Here is a 22,277-nt window from a genome sequence, read left to right on the forward strand (position 1 = left end):
GCCTAGGGAAATACAAAGATACACCGACAAGAACACCAGCATGGAAACCTGAAGTCTGAGGATCTGTATCATCTCCGACCTGTATGCTCTCTGGGCATCTCAGGATCTCAGGTTTGTTCTCTCTCAGGAAAGACACAGACTAATGCTCTCCAAAGAACCTCCTCCCAGTTCCAATAGATCTACCTCAGGCTAGCAATGCTACAAACTTACTTTGCTATTTCTTTCCCTTTCAAACTGTTCTTCAAATTGTCTAATTTTTTTCTGAAGTTTCTTGACCAACTGATACGGTGTTTTGTCTTCTCTTTTTTCATCTTTTGAACTAAAGGATGATCTTCGAATCCTGAATTAAAACAAGAGGCAAACACTATGTGTTAATTTTCAAGTTATCAACACCATTATCTCTTATTTCCCTGATATAACATGATACTATGGCCAAGAGGTATAGCCTTAACACTAGAAGATAGTAAGAAAAAGAAACTTATGCTACAGTATTACAGGCCACAAAATTAGCTAACTGCAAGTGTTGATAAAAAACAATTTGGAATCATTCAAAAGTTGTTTGGGCAAAGACAAAGAAACAAAGATACCTAGGTAGCTCAGAGCTCTCTTTGTGTTCAAACTGCAATGAAAAAGTTCTGATATTAAGAATCAATTTAATATAGTTTTGGCAAGAAAAGCATTAGGGATTGGTGAGCTCCACTTGCTGCTTCCCTTCCACAGTTCTGTACTTCAATCATAAATGAATAAATACACCATGAGAAGAAAATTTCTATTAGAGAGCAAATCCCACACTTCAATGAACCCAGACTTTAGGGATCCAAAAAATTCAAGTTACAAAAAGGTGCTTCATGAAAGAAGGGGAAAAGCTTTGAACTGCAGGTCTAGTGAATTAAATCTCTCAAAGTACATGGGTTTATAATAGGAATCATCTCTCTTAAGTATATAAAAAAATAATATACCTAGCAAAAGAAAGTGCTTTAGATGAGGAAGCCAATGTTTCTGGATCATGTAGGAACCGTTGGCTTTGCCCAAAATCTAAACTACGGTGTGATAATATGGGAGGACAGTCCTCTTCCAACGGGTGATGATTCATTCTTCCAGCTTGTGGAGAGAGCTGAGCTTCTCCAGACTCAGTGTCTTCCTGCCAAGACTTAAAAGCAGGAAATGGCTCTGTAAAACAAACACAAAGAATAGTACCATGGATCTCTTGGCTCCACATGGAAAACAAGTCACATATACCAGCTATATGTTCTTTATATCATATCATTATGTGGTGATTCATATAATATTTATGATACTTTAAATGGGGGGGGGGGAGATACCAGGATCTTCATAAAGTCTACTCTAGTTTAAAATTGCCTGAGTTTCATTTTTTAGCCCAGAGTTCTATTTTCTAATAAGGAGTTATACTTTAAATTTATGAACCCAGTCACAAAGCAAGAAAGGACACTGTCAAGCTCTTGAAAATTTTATCAAATGTTATTTCTCAAGTAGTCTTTAGTTAGGAATTTAACTTAGCCAAATGCTGCCACGTGAATAAACAGTCCCTCACTGTCAAGTGGCTAAGAAATGGAAGATATTCCCCAAGCTATACAGAGCATTCAACAAATGGAGCTCTCTGACTCCAAAAGAATTCTAACACTTCCAAACGATTAGCTAACTTACCTAACAGGACTTAGCCTCTAACACTAAACTGCAGTGGTTATTTTCTGTTACAGAATTCCTGTGCATAATATATATTTTAATAATTAAACACCCAAAAGTATTATCAAGACACAATTTAAGAGCACTAGTCTTTCTTAAGTGCATTTATTTTATTGGTTATCCTGTATGTTCTCAAATAAAACCATGTTGATATATTTAATATCTTTGCACATAAGGTTTAATTACATAAATAATACAGAAATAAACACAGAGTCCACAAATATACTCCAAATATAAAATTAACTTCAAGTATCACTGGAGTCTGTAGGGGAAGGGAGACACTTTTTTCACTTTTGGATCTACACATTAACTTTATTTATAATTACAATTTAAAGCTTTGATGCCATGGCTAATAACAATAACAAAAATTAGTACTTTAAAGTATTTTTGGATGCAAAGATGGCTTGACAGTGTCAAAAATCAAGTACGATGTTTTCTTTTTCTTCACATAATAGTTAAGGATTACTACATTAGTTAATTTAGTTTTTTACTTTATAAATTAGCAATTTAAAGCATTATATTTTTTCAGGGTAATGAAAACATAATTTAGTTAGTTTTTAAAGCCAAGATCAACATGATAACTAAAAATTGGGTACAAAGCGTGCAATCCCACAATAAACCCAGCAATAAAGTGATTTTCAAAGCAACCCTTGTACCTGCTTCCCAGCAAATAAATAACTGGTAACAAACATTTTATGAGAAATCTCCTATTTTAAGAAAAGACAGAAGTAACAGAAACAATTTTTCCTGGGTACAATTTTTAACCCAGATCAGTTTTCCTACTATATGGGGACAGCAGGAGAAGGGCTAATAAGGCAAAGTGAACCATAAAAAGGCAAAATAAAACTAAACTATGGTGAACCATACTTACCCTCCCCATCTCTCTGCAGATGCATTGAATTGAAATCAATGAGGGGAAAAGTGATAAGGCATGATGCTAATAAAATGGGAAAAAATGGCAAAAAATACTAAAGTGAACACACAACACAGTCAGAACAAACCATACACATAACCAACACAAAGCCAAAGATACCAAAAATGTTTCCCTAAGACGAGTTAGGCACTCAGCTCAAAAACTTTATTAAAAAGAAATTACTAACCAATCTTTTAAAACAAACACAAATATACATTTCCATTTCAGCAAGCAAGGCAAAAAAATCAAAGTAGTACTGTTTTATTAAAATTCAAACATAAAATAAAGAAATGGAAACTTTTAACCAGGTATTCTTTGAAGCTATATTTCAGTATAATTGATTAGACAGAAAAATATCTCCCTTTGGTTGCTCTTTGAAAACATCCTACTGTTTTCAATTCAAGCGTTAGCAGGAGAATCTGAAGGGAAAATGTTGTCCACTTCCATTAAAAGCCAAGAGTATTTGAACAGCTGCTACAAATTCATACTGGTGGTAAATATGTGCTACCTGCTTGCTAACTACATTCTGTTGACTGTACTTTGATCAATTAAAAAAAAACAAAAAAACCCAACACATGAGGAATAGGTAGGCCTCTATCTGGAGTCATCCTACTTCTCTATTAAGAGACACATTCAGGCCCTGGCCAGTTGGCTCAGCAGGAAAACATCAGCCCAGCGTGTATGGATGTCCTGGGTTCGATTCCCTGTCAGGGCACACAGGAGAAGCGACCATCTGCTTCTCTACCTCTCCTCCTCCCCTTCTCTCTCTTTATCTCTTTCTTCTCCTCCCATGGCCATGGCTCAGTTGGAGCAAGTTGGACCCAGGTGCTGAGGATGGTTCCACTGGCCTCACCTCAGGCACTAAAACAGCTTGGTTGCCAAGCAACAGAGCAACAGCCCCAGATGGGCAGAGAGAGCACTGCCCCATAAACGGCTTGCTGGGTGGATCCCGATGGGGGTGTGTGTGGGAGTCTGTCTCTCTGCCTCCCCGCTTTTCACTTAAGAAAAAAAAAGTCACATTCAAACAAGGTATGTTGCTGATTCCAAGGTATCTAGGGGCTAATGTAATTTGGCCTCTTAAGAAAGACTTTTATTTAGAATATCCTAACTAGTTGTAGAAAATCAATCTTTGTATTGGTGGCAAGCTGGAAGGACAACATGGTCTGCTAACAGCCACTCTCCCAAGCACATACAGGGTTCATGGCCAAGAAGTTCACGCAGATGTCTACCACCCTTTGTTTTCTGAGCTATTGAGCCAGGTAAATAACAGGGCAGCTCAGGCACTGAAAAGCAGAAATCAGTAGTACACAGTTACCTCTCTTCCATACCACAGCTGTAAGAGGTAGATGCTGACAGAGAAACAAAAGAGATCCAAGCATTAGGTTCTCTTTGGGGAAGTCTCCAGAAAGCTGAAGCTAGGCAGACAGTGTCCTATCTTCTCAAACAATAAAAAAGTTGTTCTTTTATGCTTAAAACTTAAGATAAGGACATTCAGTATTGTAAAGGGCTACATTCTCCAAGAGGAAAAAGCGTGAATCCTTTGTCAGATACCAGCCTCATCTTTCAGAGACTCCTTTCCCTGCTGCAGCTCCTTTCCTTTTCAGTGACTATGCCAGGATAAATAACTAAGGGACATTTGATCTTCACTGCACCAGGATGCTAACATATCCCCTAACTCGAAGGAACATCTTCATAAATTCTAACATCCTGAATAACCCAGAACAAAGCAAATGAAAGATAAATGCCTGATTTGTGTATTAGTCTAAGTTAAGACACATAATATGCCACTGGGCATGCCAAACAAAAAATTAGGGGGGGAGGGGAGACAGCAGTGCAGGCTGGCATAGACAATTACTTGGTTGGGACTTTAAATTGGTTTTATCTTAAAAATAAATACATAAAACACTCCAACTGTAATCAGGTGAGTAGACTTGAGGTGGCAATAGGAGTCCATGGTATTGGCATTGCAACTCCTCTTGTTATTTCCACTGTGCGTTATTAGCTAACTTGCCAAAGGTGACATAACCAAAGGATCTTCATCCAAGTGAATCAATACATAATTTTATTAAAATTCCTGAGTTGTCTCATTGTCTCTTTCTCAAGGAAGGTATATGATCCAAAAGGACTCCTAGATCCAATCTGTTACATGCTTCCACTCACCATGTCAAAATTTTATTTAAAAGTTTACAAATATACAGCGAAGTTTCAAGAATTTTACAGTGAGAATCCATGTATCAATTATCTAGATCAGTGTGTCATCGCTCATGTACAGTACTACTTCCGGTGACGCAGGATGCACACGTCACAGCCCTGGAAGCGCGTCATATCACTTGTTACAGCTAGCAGTGACAAATATGGAACCGGACATTGACCATCTCATTAGCCAAAAGCAGGCCCATAGTTCCCATTGAAATACTGGTCAGTTTGTTGATTTAAATTTACTTGTTCTTTATTTTAAATATTTGTTCCCGTTTTGTTTTTTTACTTTAAAATAAGATATGTGCAGTGCGCATAGGGATTTGTTCATAGTATTTTTTTATAGTCCGGCCCTCCAACAGTCTGAGGGACAGTGAACTGGCCCCCCGTGTAAAAAGTTTGGGGACCCCTGATCTAGATTCTACCATTAACATTTGACTATACTACCTGCTTTATAACAGTGGTTTTCAACCACCAGTCTGTGAAAGTGTTAACCACCCTGATGTTGTATGAAGATCACACAGTCTATAATCATTGGGTCTTTATCATAGTTATCAATCCCTTTAACCATCTAATTTTTTTATGAATTTTAAAGTAAAATGCAGATACTGACATACTTCCTTATAACCATGTCAGCAAGCAAATCAATCACTGGAGTTCAGTATTTATTTAGTTTTTGCTTCTTTTGATAAAAAAGAAAACCATATATATAATGAAATCCAAATATAAGTATATACATTTGCTGGGTTTTGATAAATACATACACTCATGTGTCTTGCTTTTAAATTTAAATTCAAACTTCTTTCCTTTGTAAAAATTGCTAGGACCCTGCTTGCAAACTTCATAACCTAATCTAATACAGGTTTATAGTAAAGGATTTGCATAAAGTATTCCTGATGATCATAAAGAAGAAGGAGCTACCCATAAGCCCCCTCTTTAAAGTGGTGAGATCCTCAAGCTCTAACCTACTAGACTTTCAAAGACTGGTCAATATCACCTAGTTAAACAATTAACAAAAGTGTAATCCTGGGTTTGAGGTTATCTTTGAGCTCGCTAATTAAACACCATGAAAAGCTCACCCTCCCGAGTTAAAAAAAATTTATGGACAAGAAGTTATCATTGAAATTAAATGGTGGCAGACATGTCCAAGGAATATTGCGGGGGTATGACCCCTTTATGAATCTTGTGATAGATGAATGTATGGAGATGGCAACTACTGGGCAACAGAACAGTATTGGAATGGTGGTGATACGAGGAAATAGTATCATCATGTTAGAAGCCCTGGAACGAGTATAAGGAATGGCTGTTTACCAGAGAAATTAACTGCTTTTACGTGTCCCTCTTCACAGCACCTGTTTACTACTACACTATAAAAAGCAAATCATGTACATTTTTCACATTGAACTTTTGTTAAATAAACTTTTGTACTGGTCAAAAAAAAAATGTATCCTGGGTGATTGTATTTTTTTTAAATCAGTTCTAACATCTATCTTCAAAGCTAATAAATCAGATAAGAACTTCTAGTTCATAAAGAGATAGTTGCCCCATAATCTCATTGGTGCTTTTGAGTAAAAACATTTACTCATTCTTATATGAAAACTAGAACAGAAAATCAAAATGAGTAAAGTTGTCCAGAAAAAAAGGCAGTAATCTCATTATTGCTTTGGGTAATTTCAGTTACAAAGAATATTATTAGGAAAATAATATGTGTGAGTAAAATTACCTTCCCATTTATCATCATCAGAAACATTCTTCAGATCTAAATGTGGAATTTGGACACATGCCACTTCTCCTTGAACACCAACACTTTGATCTCCTGGCACTTCTGATTCGGTGTTGGCATTCAAATCACATATCTTGCTATGAGAATCCTGTATTTTAAAATAAAGAATAATATTTCACAACCAGGAAGCTTTTCATAACCAGCTAAAAAACAGCCAGAATATTCCTTGTGTAGTCTTCATTAATTTACTATGCCTATATAGTCAGCTATTCTACTCCCACCGATACAAACTATTTTCAAATATAAATGTGCAGTTTTACAACATGTCTTACTAAGAGACAAAGTTTGGATCCCAAATTCAGCAAAGTGTTTTCCTAAGCAAGTTTCTTTTTATTTTATTTACTGATTTTAGAGAGAAAGGAAAGAGAGAGACAGAAACACCAATCTGTTCCTGTTGTGTGCTCTGACCAGGGATCAAACCAGCAACCTCTGCATATTGGGATGACGCTTTAACCAACTTAGCTATCTGGCCAGGGCCTAAGCAAGTTTCTTGAAACCAAAAGTAGTAAATTGCTACTTTAACTGTACAACATTTGGTAAGACTAGCTGTACTTAAACTTTCTTGAAACTTATACAACCCAAGAGTTAAAAGCCAGATATAATAATTGGCAGAGTAAGCCTAGTCAAATTTTTAAGAACCACAGAGAAAAATTCTCGAGAGCCTGTATGGAGGTTATAGCAGGGGAACATAGCTACTCATACACCATGGACCAAAGAACAATCCTCTCTATCAGGGAAGGTCGTCTTCCCTGAGCATGCAGCTCAGGAGGAACTGCACACAGAGCACTGAGGGAGGAAAGCGACACCCGCCTCCACCTAGCCAGCCCGATCAGCCAAATCAACCCTGGTGATCAATGGGGTGACAGATGTCGCAGCCAGATTGCCCTCATATCCAAGAAAAATAATTCTTACCAGAATCAAGTGTGACAATTTATCACTGTCACACGACAAACATTCTTTCCTAAAAATACAAACAAAGTTGTTAGTCTTTTACAAATAAATAGGTTACTATCATTGCATATTTCTTACGTAGCTAGATTCCTCTCCTCCCCACATAGCGAGCTAGCCCTTACAATGTGAGGGAAGAATGACAACTAGACATGTGCCCATTCTTTGGAGCCCTATATCTGAAAATCACACACTACTGAAAGGATCCACAGAATCACTTCAGGTTAGAAAAATTAACTAACACTGACCACCCTCCCACACAAGCATACCAAAATTAATTAATTAAAAAATAAAATAAAATCCAGCCTGACCTGTGGTGGCACAGTAGATAAACTGTTGACTTGAATGCTGAGGTCACTGGTTCAAAACCCCAAGCTTGCCAAGTCAGGGCTCATATGAGAAGCAACTACTATGAGTTGATGCTTCCCGCTACTCCTGCTCCTTTCTCTCTCTCTCTCTCTCTTCTCTCTCTAAAATCAGTAAATAAAATCTTTAAAAAAATGTTTTTAAAAAAGAGAAAATGCATAATAAATAGAAAAGAAAAGGACTGAATATATAATGAAAAAGATTTTGAAAAATAAATATTAGTTTTAACCATATAGCTTTGTACTCCTCCACTCTGGGATTTTGCTTTCAAGATGATTTTTAAAAAATTTATTTTTTGATCTGAGAGAGAAAGAGACAGAAACATCAATCTATTCCTGTAGGTGCCCTGACCAGGGATCGCACCCACAGGTGTGTCGGTATGATATGCTCTACCAACTGAGCTGTCCAGCCAGGTCAAGATGATTTTTGAAAGGTATACCTATATCCTATATTTTAACTCTGATTGTGTTCGATCATAATCAAAACAAGGTTACTACTTCTAAACCTCTCCTTCCTCAAAACATAACAACATGTAAACAAGAAATTTTTAAAAAATTCAATTTACCTCTTACTTCCCCATAAAAACCACCCCTATTTAGCAAGCTGTCATAAAAGGTCTCTACCTATATGATGAGTCAACTGAGCACGTAGTATCATAGTAGGTTATTAATATGCCTAATGTGAGAAAGTTCTTCTCCCCAAAGACACTATGGCAATTTACAATGATACCCACAGGTGCTACTTCTACCTTGCCATGACAGTGTGCACTCAGAAGACAAGGTCTTACTTTAAATACAGCAAGTCATCTCATATACCTAATTACCTTATTCTTGCCGAGTATGAAAATAACTAAACTCCCTGGCAAGCTCAAAGGCCTTCCTCTGGTTTGAGTGGGAACAAATAGAGAGATGAGCTAAATTCTATCCTAACAGACTAAAAGACCTACTCACCTAAATTTGAGAAACATGAGTGTTAAACATACAAAATGTAAAATCCAACTAATCAAGAAACTCTTTGGATCTAAAAACAAATTTGCTAACCTATACACAAGTTGAAAAGAGCTTTTTCCAAAAAGACTGAGTCCTCACTAAACGGATCCTTATTGTTCTACCAAATCCAGATGTCATCATTCTGGGGATGCCTGTTAATGCTGTTAATCTTATATCTTCAGCCCATATCTCCAATACTCCCTGGGCTGGAAGAGGATCATTCCTGCCTTCTGAAAGGAAGCACAAGAACTGCTATAAGCAGGAAATCTGTGGACCTTCAGAGTATGAGGACGCTCCAGAGACATGGCTCCAAAGAATTTACTTACCCTAGGGAACAGGTTTCCTATCACAATGAAGAGACAATGGCATTAATGTAAGTTCGTCCTTGTCAACAGGCTATCACCAAATAATGCTGTTTGGAATTTTTCAGTATTTACAAACTAGTCCACAACTTTATTACTAAATTGTTTTCAGACTATCAATTATCTTTCCTAAAAAAAATTATAATATACTTCTTACCAATACCTTAAAGAATCACAAGAAGGGTAACAAAATCCAAAACCTACATGGTGACTTAAAACATTCTATAAAGCTTCTGTTCAGAGACTCTAGCTACTATCTATGAAGACTATATCTGGCTGAAATAGTCTCTGCCCCAAGGAATCCCCTTCTCATTACTGCTGGCCAAAAAGGTGAACAAGCACCAACTGTGAGAGGTGATTATGCTAAGTGAAATAAGTCAAACAAAAATGACAAAACCAGATGATTTAACTCATATGTGGTACATAAAACAAAAAGTAACAAACAAACTGACAAAACAAGCTAAAACAAACTCAGAGACACAGACTACAGATGGTGGTTACCAGAGGGAAATGAGGGGTACAAGAGAGGGTCAAATACTGGTAACAAAAGGGAAATAGACTTTGGTGAGCAGGCAACAGAATATACAAATATCAATTTATAATGCTGTACACCTGAAACTTATATAATCTTATTAATCAATGTTACCTCAATAAATCTAATTTTAAAAAAAAGGTCTTGAGACACACCAAAGAAAAGATCAACAAAAAAATCCTATACATATTTGTTGAACCAAATACACTACAATTTCTCAGTTAGTCACCCATAGTTTCAAGTCTATGATACACTGAAAGGTATATTCAGAATATCAATAAAATCCCAATTGTTCTACATATCAACTGAAAGTTTAAAGTGTCTCCAAGGCAGCTGTGTTCATCCCTCTGAACGTTATCCAAATTATAACAAATGTGTGTCTGAACCCGCACCCCTTTGAATTTAATATGCTTTATGCTTACCATTAAAACAAGAAGCTTAGTTCTTTACATTATCTAAAACATGTTATACTAGAGTCATCTAGAAATTTTACCCCAAAAATAAAAGCTCCAAATCTCAAAATGATTAATTAGCAGTAACAAGAGAAAATGCTTACTTACCTCTCAAGACAGCCATCTTCACTATCACCATGATCACCACATGGCTCTAACATTATACCTACAGACTGACAAAAAAACAAACAAACAAACAAAAAAACACCACCACTGTGTTAATGGAGCTCCCAAAACTCATACATGAGAGGAAGTTTCCAATCGAAATTAGGAAAGTAGATTACAAGTTAGTCAAATGCCCCTTTTTACTATTTGTAATAGTCTTTAGGTGTTGGCACCTATACAGAGAGCATTTTATCTTCCTTAAAACCTGAGTCATGTGTATGTAAAATGAGGACCCTGGATTTCTCACTACCCTATTAGGTAACTACTACTATCACATTCCTTTTCCTTCCTTAGAATTCTCTCCTCTAAAAATGATGGTCACGTGGTCCCATTTGCCAATTGCTGTTTCTCCTCCTCAGATACAAACACAGAGGTTGGTAACTCCTTAGCAGGTAACAGAGGAGTTGTATAGTTCACCATATTTCCTTATTGTATATATTTGAAATAAAAACTGTGAACCTCAAAAACATATGAGAACACTGCTTTATTTCTTAATGGGCTTAGATGACACCATAATATCCCTATTTCTCCACAAAACAAATACAGTGGTACCTTGAGATACAAGTTTAATTCATTCTGTAACTAGCTCGTAAGTCAGTCAACTCATATATCAAACAAATTTCTCCCATTTAAAGTAACTTAAATAGATTTAATCCATTCCAGCCCTGTGAAACATCCCCAAACCGTACAAAATTATTTAAAAAGACATGTTTTTAATTAAGAAACACACATGTACACTTTACCAATGCATAACAAAATATATGAAATAAAAGAAAAAAGTGTTATTTAGTACTGTACTCTTACCTTGGAGACAGACGAGTGCAGCTAATGGAGGTGAATGGCAGAGGAGGAGGGAGAGAGGAAGGGATGCAGGCACTGTAGACACATAAACTAAAACTGCACTTTCTTAACGCTAAATGTAAACTAAAACTGCATTTTCTTTACTTTAAACAAAACTAAAACTGCACTTTCTTTACTTAAAATGAAACCACAAAAATTTAATTGTAAAAAAATGTACTTTCTTAACTTTAAACTTAACCTAAGCTTAACATTACATATTTTTCATTTAATCATCACCTGTGTTTGCCTTTTTGGCTGCATTCTCAGCACTTTCACTTAGCAGGACTTTTGAATAAAAACACTGGGAAACAAAATTTTTGTTGCATCCACAGAAACACTTGTTCTTACCTAATTTGAGTGTGCTGATCTCAAATCTGACATTAGTTCTTCTCTGTGAGCTACAGTTTTTTTGCAATTCAAGATTTTAGGTTTTCATCTTATTGAAAATTTTTCAACATTTAGTTTAACACAGTGGTAGCCAACCTGGTCCCTACCGCCAACTGGTGGGAATTTCAGCTTTCATGGTGGGTGGTAGCGAAGCAACCAAAGTATAAATAAAAAGATTTAACTATCGTAAGTTGTTTTATAAAGATTTATTCTGCCAAACTTAGCGAAAATCCAACATAAAGTACTTGGTAAGTAATTATTATTATATGCTTTAACTTGCTGTAACTCTGCTTTATAAACTTTATAAAGTAAAGTTATTTCCTTACTTTATAAATCACCATTACTGTGGAACCGGTGGGCAGTTAGAAAATTTTACTACTAACAGAGATACAAAAGTGAGCAGTAGGTATAAAAAGGTTGACTACCCCTGGTTTAACATAATGAAATAGAATGTCTTCTTGAGCATCATCCTTGTGAAAATATAATTTACATAATGCAGTAAATACACTAATACACTAAAAGATATGATTGCAGCAGAATTTGTCTACAATTTCTAAATAGAACATATTAAAACACTTATTTTAATCATAAAATTTGCGCAAAACTTATTCAAATTCTATTCAGGCAAAAATTAGCATTTGTAGCTCTTGCGTTTGTGCACTTGTTGAGGACAATCTCGTTTGATGCTCCATCAGTAGTGTGCTCATCACTAACAGCTCCAAGATTTTCGGGAAACTGATCAAGGTGACTGTTCAGGAAGTGGATCTTAAAGCTCATGTTACATCCAATGTCGCAGAAAGCCAACAGCATCCTTTGAACCAGAAATTCAGTTTTCTGCTTTTTTGTTGCCAAGGAAGTCCTTTGTAACTGCCACAGAAGACTACCATGCTGCTTTCTCCTTCTATTTATCTTCCTGGCAAATTCTTCGTCACGTATGAGGGTTCGAATTTGAGGTCCATTGAATACACCTGCTTTTATCTTCTCGAAAGACAAGGCAGGAAAAGCAGAAATAATATGTTGAAAGCATTCACTTTCTCTATTCAGAGCCTGAACAAACTGCTTCATTAAGCCAAGTTTGATGTGAAGTGGGGGAAAAATGATCCTGTCTCAATTAACTACAGGTTCATTTACAATATTTTGCATCCCTACTTCCAGAGCTTCACATTTCAGCCACTTCCTCTGTATCCAGTATTTCTCCCGAGCTCGGCTGTCCCACAAATAGAGAAAACAAGGATACTTCAGGGAACCTCGCTGTTGTTCTAGCAGGAAATTGTAACATTTTAAGATTCATACAAATGATCCAGTTATGCTCCTCATACTTCAGAAAGTCGAGAACAATTTTTATGTCATTCTTACTAAGTCATTCAATTTGGGTTGGCTAAACTGTTGAGGGGTTAATGACTGCTTGGCATTAGAAGAAGACCCTTCAGATTCTACAACCATTTTCTCATGCATCTTATCAAAATATACTTGATCACCATGTTCACTTTCTTCATCCTTAGAAGAAATAAAACCATTGAAAACTGGAATCAGGGATGTCTCAGAGTGTGGGACAGGTCGTATTGCTGAAGGAATATTAGGATATGCAATCATATGCCGTTTTTTCTTGCCAATACCCTTTGTATGGATCAGACAGAAATAACACTCACTGCTGTGGTCCTGAGGTTTACACCAAACCATGGGAATACCAAAAGGCATTCCTTCGTGTTTTCCTTTTGTCCAGTCATGAAGCATTTCCTCACAATTATGACACACAATAAGAGGAGCCCAATTCTTGTCTTGATCGCCAAGGGGAACTTGTAAATAGGCAATATATGCCCGTGTCATAAATGATGAAATATTGCGCCTTTGACGTTGAAATGTGTAACAGCCACATACATAACAGAAGGTGTCAGGACTACCTTACATTTACACCTATTTGAAGAAGCCATGATTCAATCTTAAAACAAAATAAGAGGATTTTTTATCAGATAATAATTTTTTACACTTAAAAACAACTACAATTATGTAAAAGTGGTGTTTGTAAAACATTAATTGCCTTGTGGTTATGTTCAACCCAAGAGTCGTTGCCCTTTAACTCCAATTTAAAAACCAATGCATGCCATTAACTGTAACAAAAAGAAATTAAAATTGCATAAAAACTAGAGCATGCACCAAAAAATGAATTTCAGATTTGGAATCAGTGATGCAGAAATATATAGAAACAATTCTAAAACCTCATGCAACAGAAATTGGAGAAAAAAAATTGTTCCCCAGTGAAATCCATCCAAAGAAGTTTGCTTCTGCCTGCCCTTTAAAATGTTACGGAAATGTGACAAACAAGTGTCATTAAAAGTGCTGAAGTACAACCAGTTGAAACTTTTTCTGGGTGTTTATTTTCAATGAAACTTGAAAGGTTCTCCCACATTGCCAGCATGTCTTTAATTTCACTTGTAGAAATCACTCCAACTCTGTCTGCTCCTCACTACTAATCTCTTGCAAAAGCTCCGTATGTTGCATTATCTGTAGCTCCTTCAACTCCTCAGTTGAGAGTTCTTTATGTTCCTCCCTCATCTACCTGCAGACCCATCGACTTTCCGAAGGACACAGTCTCCTCCAATGCTTCTACCTCGGTCTTGGTCTCTGGTTCGAATCCTTTGAAGTCCTTGTCTGCAACATCAGGCCATAACTTTTTCTATGCCGAGTTCAAGGTTCTTCTTGTAACCTCTTGCCAAGCCACGTCAATAATGCGTAAACATATCACGATGTTGTAGTGATCTTTCCAAAACTCTCGAAGGGTTAGATTTGTATTCTCAGTCACCTCACAGCAATGGCGGAACAAGTGCTTTGTGTAAAGCTTTTTAAAGTTGGAAATGTCCTGCTGATCCATAGGTTGCAAGATTGAAGTCATGCTGGGTGGGAGGTAGAGGACTTTCACGAATTTGAACTCATCAAGAATGTCATCTTCAAGATTCGGTGGGTGGGCTGGAGCATTTTCAAGGCTTAGTAATGCTATCTTCGGGAGTTTATTTTCTTGAAGATATTTCTTTACTGCAGGACCAAAGACGAGATTTACCCATTCAATAAAAAACTGCCACATAACCCATGCCCTAGCATGGGTGCGCCACATAACCTGCAGTTTTTCTTTAAGAATCTTGTCAGTCTCAAAGGCTCGAGGATTTTCAGAATGATATACTAGCAGTGGCTTTACTTTATAGTCATCGCTAGCATTTGCACACAATACAAGGGTCAGGCGGTCCTTCATGGGTTTATAGCCTGGCAGCTTCTTCTCCTTTGTGGTGATGAAAGTCCTCCTGGGCATTTTTTTCCAAAACAATCCTGTTTCATCACAGTTGAACACTTGTTGGGGGATGTAGCCTTCTTTAGCAATAAGCGCAGCAAAACATGTGATGTACTCCTCAGCTGCCTTAACGTCAGCACTCGCAGCTTCACCATGCCTCACCACAGAGTAGATGCCAGATCTCTTCTTGAAATTTTCAAACCAGTCGTGACTTGCCTTAAGTGTATCTTCTGCTGCCTCTTTTGAGGTTGATGGTGCTTTCTTCTTCAAGTCGCTGTAAATAATACCTGCCTTTTCACATATTACAGTCTCCATCACTGTATCTCCTGCCAGCTCTTTCTCTTTCACCCACACCAGCAGAAGCTTCTCCATTTCTTCATGGATATTTGTCCTTTATAGTTCCTTTTGCTGGCTTTGTGCTTTTGATGGCATCCTTTTGTTTAAGGATGGTACAAATTGTAGATGTATTGCGGTCGTACAGCCTTGCCAGTTCAATCACTCATACACCATGCTCATGTTTCTCTATTATTTCTTGCTTTACTTCTATCGACATCATTCTCTTCTTCTTCTCACCACTGTTCTTTACACTCACTTTCTTCGGCTCCATGATAGCACACAAAAATAGTTAATAAAAAATGCAAAAATGATGCAAGAACGAGTACAGCGCACGAGATTCGACTTGCTTCTGCAGGTAACATGTGAGAAAGAACAAGATGCTGGTGTTGTGCTGCTGATATTGCACTCGTGCGCCAACGTGCCAACTAGCGGCAGATTCCCAAATCAGGACTCATATCTCTGAATTTCGCTCTAATCTCAAACAAAATACAGACTGAGTCGCAGCTCGTATCTTAAAAAAATCTTTTGTTCTGCTCGTATCTCAAGGTACCACTGTACCAACCAAATCTAACACAAGTCCTGTCCATTACTACAAATTATATAAACTTTTTATAGTGTTTTTGATTACCACTTCTGAAATCAACAAAAGGTTTAATTCTTTTTTTTCCCTTTTAAGTGAGTAGGGGAAATACAGAGACAGACGTTCGCATGCACCCCGACTGAGATCCACCCAGCAACCCCCATCAGGTGCCGACACTCTGCCCATCTGAGGCCACTTGCAACTGAGCTATTTTTAGCACCTGAGGCAGAGGCTTGTCGGAGTCATCCTCAGCTCCTGGGTCCAACATGCTCGAATCAATCAAGCCATTGCTTCAGGAAAGAAAGAGAAAAAGAAAGAGAGAGCAGGGGAAGGAAGAGGGGAGTAAAGCAGATGATCACCTCTCCTGTGGGCCCTGACCAGGATCTGAACATGAGACTTCCACATGCCAGGTTGATGCACGACTACTGAGCCAACTGGCCAGGGCCAAAAGGTTCAATTCTTAAGAATTCTTAGAGTCTTAAGAAATTACCACTAGTCTAGTTTTGTTTAATATGAAAGACAGTCAATAATGATCTGAAAAAGCTATTAAAATACTTCTCCCCTTTTCTGTAAGGCTAAACTGTCTTCAAACACTTTAAACGTTTAGAACCTATAACAACCACCATGCCACTCTTCACAATAAATTTTAAATAACTGCCTTAAAAAAAAAAGCAACCTTATTGGGCCTGGCCTGTGGTGGCACAGTGGATAAAGAGTCAACTTGGAACTCTGAGGTCGCCGGTTCAAACCCTTAGGCTTGCCTGGTCAAGGCACACATGGGAGTTGATGCTTCCTGCTCCTCCCCCCCCCCCCCTTCTTTCTCTCTCTCTCTCTAAAAAAAAAGGAAAAAAAAATGACTAAAATTCTTAAAAAAAAAAAAAAAAAGGCAACCTTATTTATGTCACCTTGAATGAGTTAAACATTTTTTAAATGTTTAAAAAACTATTTTGGCCTGACCAGGTGGTGGTGCAGTGGATAGAGTGTTGAACTGGAATGCGGAGGAATCAGGCTCAAGATCCCGAGGTCGCCAGCTTGAGCATGGGCTCATCTGGTTTGAGTAAAGCTCACCAGCTTGGACCCAAGGTCGCTGGCTCGAGCAAGGGGTCACTTGGTTTGCTAAAGGCCCACAGTCAACGCATATATGAGAAAGCAATCAATGAACTAAAGTGTTGCAACGAAAAACTAATGATTGATGCTTCTCATCTCTCTCCATTACTGTCTCTCTGTCCCTATCTATCCCTCTGACTCTGTCTCTATAAATAAATAGGTAAATTACGTTGATTAATTAAAAAAATATATGGGCCCTGGCCGGTTGGCTCAGCGGTAGAGCGTCGGCCTAGCGTGCGGAGGACCCGGGTTTGATTCCTGGCCAGGGCACATAGGAGAAGCGCCCATTTGCTTCTCCACCCCTCCGCCGCGCTTTCCTCTCTGTCTCTCTCTTCCCCTCCTGCAGCCAAGGCTCCATTGGAGCAAAGATGGCCCGGGCGCTGGGCATGGCTCTGTGGCCTCTGCCTCAGGCGCTAGAGTGGCTCTGGTCGCAATATGGCGACGCCCAGGATGGGCAGAGCATCGCCCCCTGGGGGGCAGAGCACCGCCCCTGGTGGGCGTGCCGGGTGGATCCCGGTCGGGCGCATGCGGGAGTCTGTCTGACTGTCTCTCCCTGTTTCCAGCTTCAGAAAAATTAAAAAAAAAAATTAAAAAAAAAATATATATATATATATATTTTGTAGCCTGACCTATCTATCCCTCTCTCTGACTCTGTTTAAAAAAATATATTTTTTTTGATAAATAGTAAATATTGATAAATAGACCTATATAAACAATAGCTTTATAGGAGCCTCAGTAACTTTTAAGAGTATAAAGAGGTTCTGAAATCCAGTGTGAGAACCACTGATCTGAAAACAGACTTTAGCAAATTTCATGTTCTGGAATATGGTAACTTCATTCTTATATGTGAAGGTTTCTGGGTATATGAAATAACTATCACCCAGAACCAATATTTAAAATGAGCCTTGGCCGGTTGGCTCAGTGGGAGAGCATTGGCCCTGCGAGTGGATGTCTCAGATTTGATTCCCAATCAAGGCACACAGGAGAAGTGAGCATCTGCTTCTCTATCCCTCCCCCACCCTATTCTCTCTCTCTCTCTCTTCCCCCACTGCAGCCATGGCTCAATTTGTTTGAGCACATCAGCCCCAGACATGAGGATGGCTCTGTGGAGCCTCCTCTTCAGGAACTAAAAATAGCTCAGTTGTGGGCATGGCCCCAGATGGGGAGAACATTGGTCCCAGAAGGGACTGCTGGGTGGATCCTAGTTGGGGTGCATGCAGGAGTCTATTTTCCCTCCTCTCACTTGGAAAAAGAAGGAAAAAACAAAACAAAAACTAAAACTAAAACAAACAAAAAAAAGCCAAAGTGGATCATAGACATTAAATTTAAAACGTAAAACTAGAAAACTCCTAGGATAAAACCAAGATGACCTTGAGTATCTGAGAATTTTTTAGATACATCACCAAAGACATGATCCATTAAAGAAATAAGTGATGAGCAGGACTTCATTAAGATTGAAAACTTCTGCTCTGTGGAATTTAATGTAAGGTATGCCACAAACTGGGAAAAAATATTGGCAAAAGACACATCTAAGAAAGGACTGCTATAGCCTGACCAGGCGGTGGCGCAGTGGATAGAGCGTCGGACTGGGATGCAGAAGACCCAGGTTTGAGACCCCGAGGTCACCAGCTTGAGCGCGGGCTCATCTGGTTTGAGCAAAAGCCCACCAGCGTGAACCCAAGGTTGCTGGCTCCAGCAAGAGGTTACTTGGTCTGCTGAAGGCCCGCGGTCAAGGCACATATGAGAAAGCAATCAATGAACAACTAAGGTGTTGCAACGCACAATGAAAAACTAATGATTGATGCTTCTCATCTCTTTGTTCCTGTCTGTCTATCACTGTTTATTTCTCTCTGACTCACTCTCTGTCTCTGTAAAAAATAAATAAAATTAAAAAAAAAAAGGACTGCTATATAAAATATACAAAAAAACTCTTAAAATTCAACAGTAAGATAAGAAAACAATCTATCTGACTAAAAAAATGGGCCAAAGACCTTAACAACTCAAATAAATGTGAGAAAGAAATCAAGAATGGCTCAAGATTTTTGGCCTATACATATAGAAGGAAAAATTGCCTTTTAATGTTAAACAAGATTTTAAAGACAAAAGGAGGAGCAGATGTGCCAAAATTATAAATTTAATTCGTTCACATTTTTTTTTAAGATTCTCATTCTTTAAAAAAAAATTTTTTAATTTTTATTTTATTCATTTTTAGAGAGAAAAAGGGACAGAGCAAGAGACAGGAACACCTGTTCCTGTATGTTCCCTGACGGGATCGAACCAGCAACCACAGCATTTCAGGATGATGCTTTAACCAACTGAGCTACCTGGCCAGGGCTGTGCATGTTAAGTTTAAGATACTTACAAAATACTCAGCCAGACCTTATAAGATACTTACAAAATATTCAGTGGCGCAGTGGACACAGCACTGACCTGGAACACTGAGGTCGCTGGTTTGAAATCTTGGGCTTACCCGGTTAAGGCACATATGACAAGCAACCACTAAAGAGCCAGAGTGAAACCACTACTTCTTGTCCCCCCCATCCCTCCATAAAATCAACAAATAAAATCTTTTAAAAAAATAAAAAAGATGCTTATAAAATACTCAAATGAAATGTTGAGTAAAACAGCTGGATTTAGGAATCTAAAATTTAAGAGAGGTCTATACTAGAGATATAAATTTGGAAATCTTTAGCATATATATGTTATCTGACTAGACTCAGTGAGATTAACAAAGGATTGAAAGGAATGAAAATAATCTGAGACTTGGCCTCGGGGCTATTCCAAATTTCAGAGGTTCAGAACATGAAAACCAACCAACAAAGCGATAGTGCAGCCAGTTACATAGAAAAAAACCCTAGAGAGTGAGATATCCTAAAAGTCAAGTGAAGAAAATGTACCAAGATTGTGGAAGAAATTAACTGAAATAAACGGTGCTATCAGGTCAAGTAAAAGTTGCAACAGACATCATTGGTGACTTGCAAGAGCAGTTTCAGAGGAAGGTATGGGCAAAAGGTTGCCTGGAGTGGGTTCAAGAAAGACTGAGAAGAGAGAAATAAGGAAGATAGAGACAATTCATTCAAAGGAAGCCAACAAATCATATAAAAAAAAGATAGGAAAAAAAGGGAATTACTAGACTGGGATGAAGGAGCAAGAGAAGGGTTTCTTCATACTAAACATGGGAGAAATATTTTACACTAATGGGCATGATCCAGTACACAGGCAGAGAAATAGAGGAAAGGGCAAGGAAACAACTACAGAAGCAATACTCATGAACAGATGAAAAAAGATTAATCTAATTACCAGTGGAAGTAACGGCATTAATACACAAGGAATGTACAAGTCCGACAGTGAAAGTAACAGCAGCAATTTAACTTCTGTGAAATGTTTTCCAAACTATAGAATAATTTTATATTTTCACTTCTTTTGATAAAATAGTTCTCTAACATTGGTATTACTCTGTCCTCCATTTATCTACAGAAAAGAGAACCTCAGAGAAGTTAGGTGACTTGACTGAAGTCACACTGCTATTAAGAGTTGGCTTAGACCTGGCCAGACCCAGGTCGGTTGGCTCAGTGGATAGAGGGCAGCCCGGTGTAGGGACATCCCAGGTTCAATCCCCAGTCAAAGCATACATGAGAAGCGACCATCTGCTTCTCTGCCCCTCACTCTCCCCCTTCTCTCTCCTTTGCCAGTGGCTTGACTGGTTTGACATCCACCCCAGGAACTGAGCATAGGTCAGAGCATCAGACTCAGGCGTTGAGGATAGATAGCTCGTTTGATTCAAGCTTCAGCCTCAAACAGGGTTGCTGGGTGGATCCCTGGTGGGGATGTATGTGGGAGTCTGTCTATCTCCCCAACTCTCACTAAGGAAAAAAAGAAGAGTTGTAAAGCCAGAAAATACAAATCTCAATTGGCTAACTCTAAATTCCTTATTATACCTACTTTAGTTTATGTTTTAGAATGAAAACATGCTAAAGAAAACATCCTTATCAATTATCTTATCTTAAAAAGTGTTATCAAAACTAAACATTGAAACATGTCTTACATGCTGCTTTGTACATTTACTGAAATTATGTTAAAAAGAAAAAAACAATGTTGGCCCTGGCCGGTTGGCTCGGTGGTGGAGCATCGGCCTGGCGTGCAGAGGTCCCGGGTTCGATTCCCGGCCAGGGCACACAGGAGAAGCGCCCATTGGCTTCTCCACCCCCCCCTCCTTCCTCTCTGTCTCTCTCTTCCCCTCCCGCAGCGAGGCTCCATTGGAGCAAAGATGGCCCGGGCGCTGGGGATGGCTCCTTGGCCTCTGCCCCAAGCGCTGGAGTGGCTCTGGTCACAACAGAGCGACACCCCGGAGGGGCAGAGCATCGCCCTCTGGTGGGCAGTGTCGCCCCCTGGTGGGCGTGCCGGGTGGATCCTGGTCAGGCGCATGCGGGAGTCTGTCTGACTGTCTCTCCCCATTTCCAGCTTCAGAAAAAGAAAAAAACAAAAAAAAACAATGTTATTACTAACAATTGTGACAGTGAAACTAATTTATTTTTTAAATGATGTTCATGGGTTTTGTCTAATTATGAAAAGGTCCTATGTTCTTCAGAAAAAAATCTGGGAAATAAAAACTTTTAAAAGAATAAAATTCTACCACAAAACCACCAACCACCTCAGCTAAGAATTAAATTTTTTCTTTCTAGAAAATCTTTCAATATAAGACATTTTATACCTATTTTTCTACCCAATGATTGTTCCTGACCTTTACCGAGAAAATTTATGTTCTCGAGACTTCAAATCAAGACAATTATGTGTGTTAGCAAAGACAGGCATCTGGTATCAAAAGAACACATGAAGCAATTAGAGTTGTGTTGTCTAGCATACATAAGAGATTTTTAAGTCTTTGTATTTCTTACCTGGTTATTTTCTTCATCCTCAAATACAAAATCTTGCTGCATAACTTCATTATCTAAATTAGTGCTAGCCACAGGTTCTGAACAGTCTCTGTTACTTTCACTGGCATTAATAATATCATCAGCAATATCAACCCTAGTAATGAAGATTAAAAAGTCTGATCAGGCCAAATGTTGAATATTTAATGTCTTTAAAATAAATATCAACAATGATCTGAAACTGTTACTTCTTAGAGAAAATTCATCCTTTTCATAAAAATTCATACTTTCTTTATCCTGCCAAGTTCTATTACTAAATGTACTAAGTTTATTTTTGTCTTTCCATGGGATGTTGTGAGGAATCTACTACTTTGTTGCTATCCCTTTTGACAATTTTCAAAAGCAAATAAACGGCTTTAAAAAAATTTATGTGCCAAAATAACAATTTCCCTGACAAATAAATGCA

At 38.2% G+C, this 22,277-nt stretch overlaps 1 protein-coding gene and 1 pseudogene across 6 annotated transcripts in view; one reads left to right on the top strand and one right to left on the bottom strand.

Moving 5' to 3' along the window:
- The window catches only part of FAM13B (family with sequence similarity 13 member B), a 108,632-nt gene that overhangs the window by 16,720 nt on the left and 69,635 nt on the right, over positions 1–22,277 (bottom strand). For 4 of the 6 annotated variants that reach the window (XM_066272557.1, XM_066272561.1, XM_066272558.1 and 1 more), the window contains 7 exons: positions 21,836–21,968; positions 10,354–10,418; positions 7,509–7,557; positions 6,537–6,684; positions 2,576–2,641; positions 960–1,170; positions 211–340 (listed from right to left, as the gene is read on the bottom strand). In XM_066272557.1, the coding sequence (XP_066128654.1) occupies positions 211–340; positions 960–1,170; positions 2,576–2,641; positions 6,537–6,684; positions 7,509–7,557; positions 10,354–10,418; positions 21,836–21,968 (802 nt within the window). The remainder of the gene's footprint in view (positions 1–210; positions 341–959; positions 1,171–2,575; positions 2,642–6,536; positions 6,685–7,508; positions 7,558–10,353; positions 10,419–21,835; positions 21,969–22,277) is intronic. The other 2 variants (XM_066272560.1, XM_066272559.1) reach the window with 1 other exon arrangement.
- LOC136333429 (small nuclear ribonucleoprotein G pseudogene) lies at positions 5,853–6,204 on the top strand (annotated as a pseudogene).

The sequence above is a fragment of the Saccopteryx bilineata genome, chromosome 4 (assembly GCF_036850765.1).
Source record: "Saccopteryx bilineata isolate mSacBil1 chromosome 4, mSacBil1_pri_phased_curated, whole genome shotgun sequence".
NCBI classification, from domain to species: Eukaryota; Metazoa; Chordata; class Mammalia; order Chiroptera; family Emballonuridae; genus Saccopteryx; species Saccopteryx bilineata.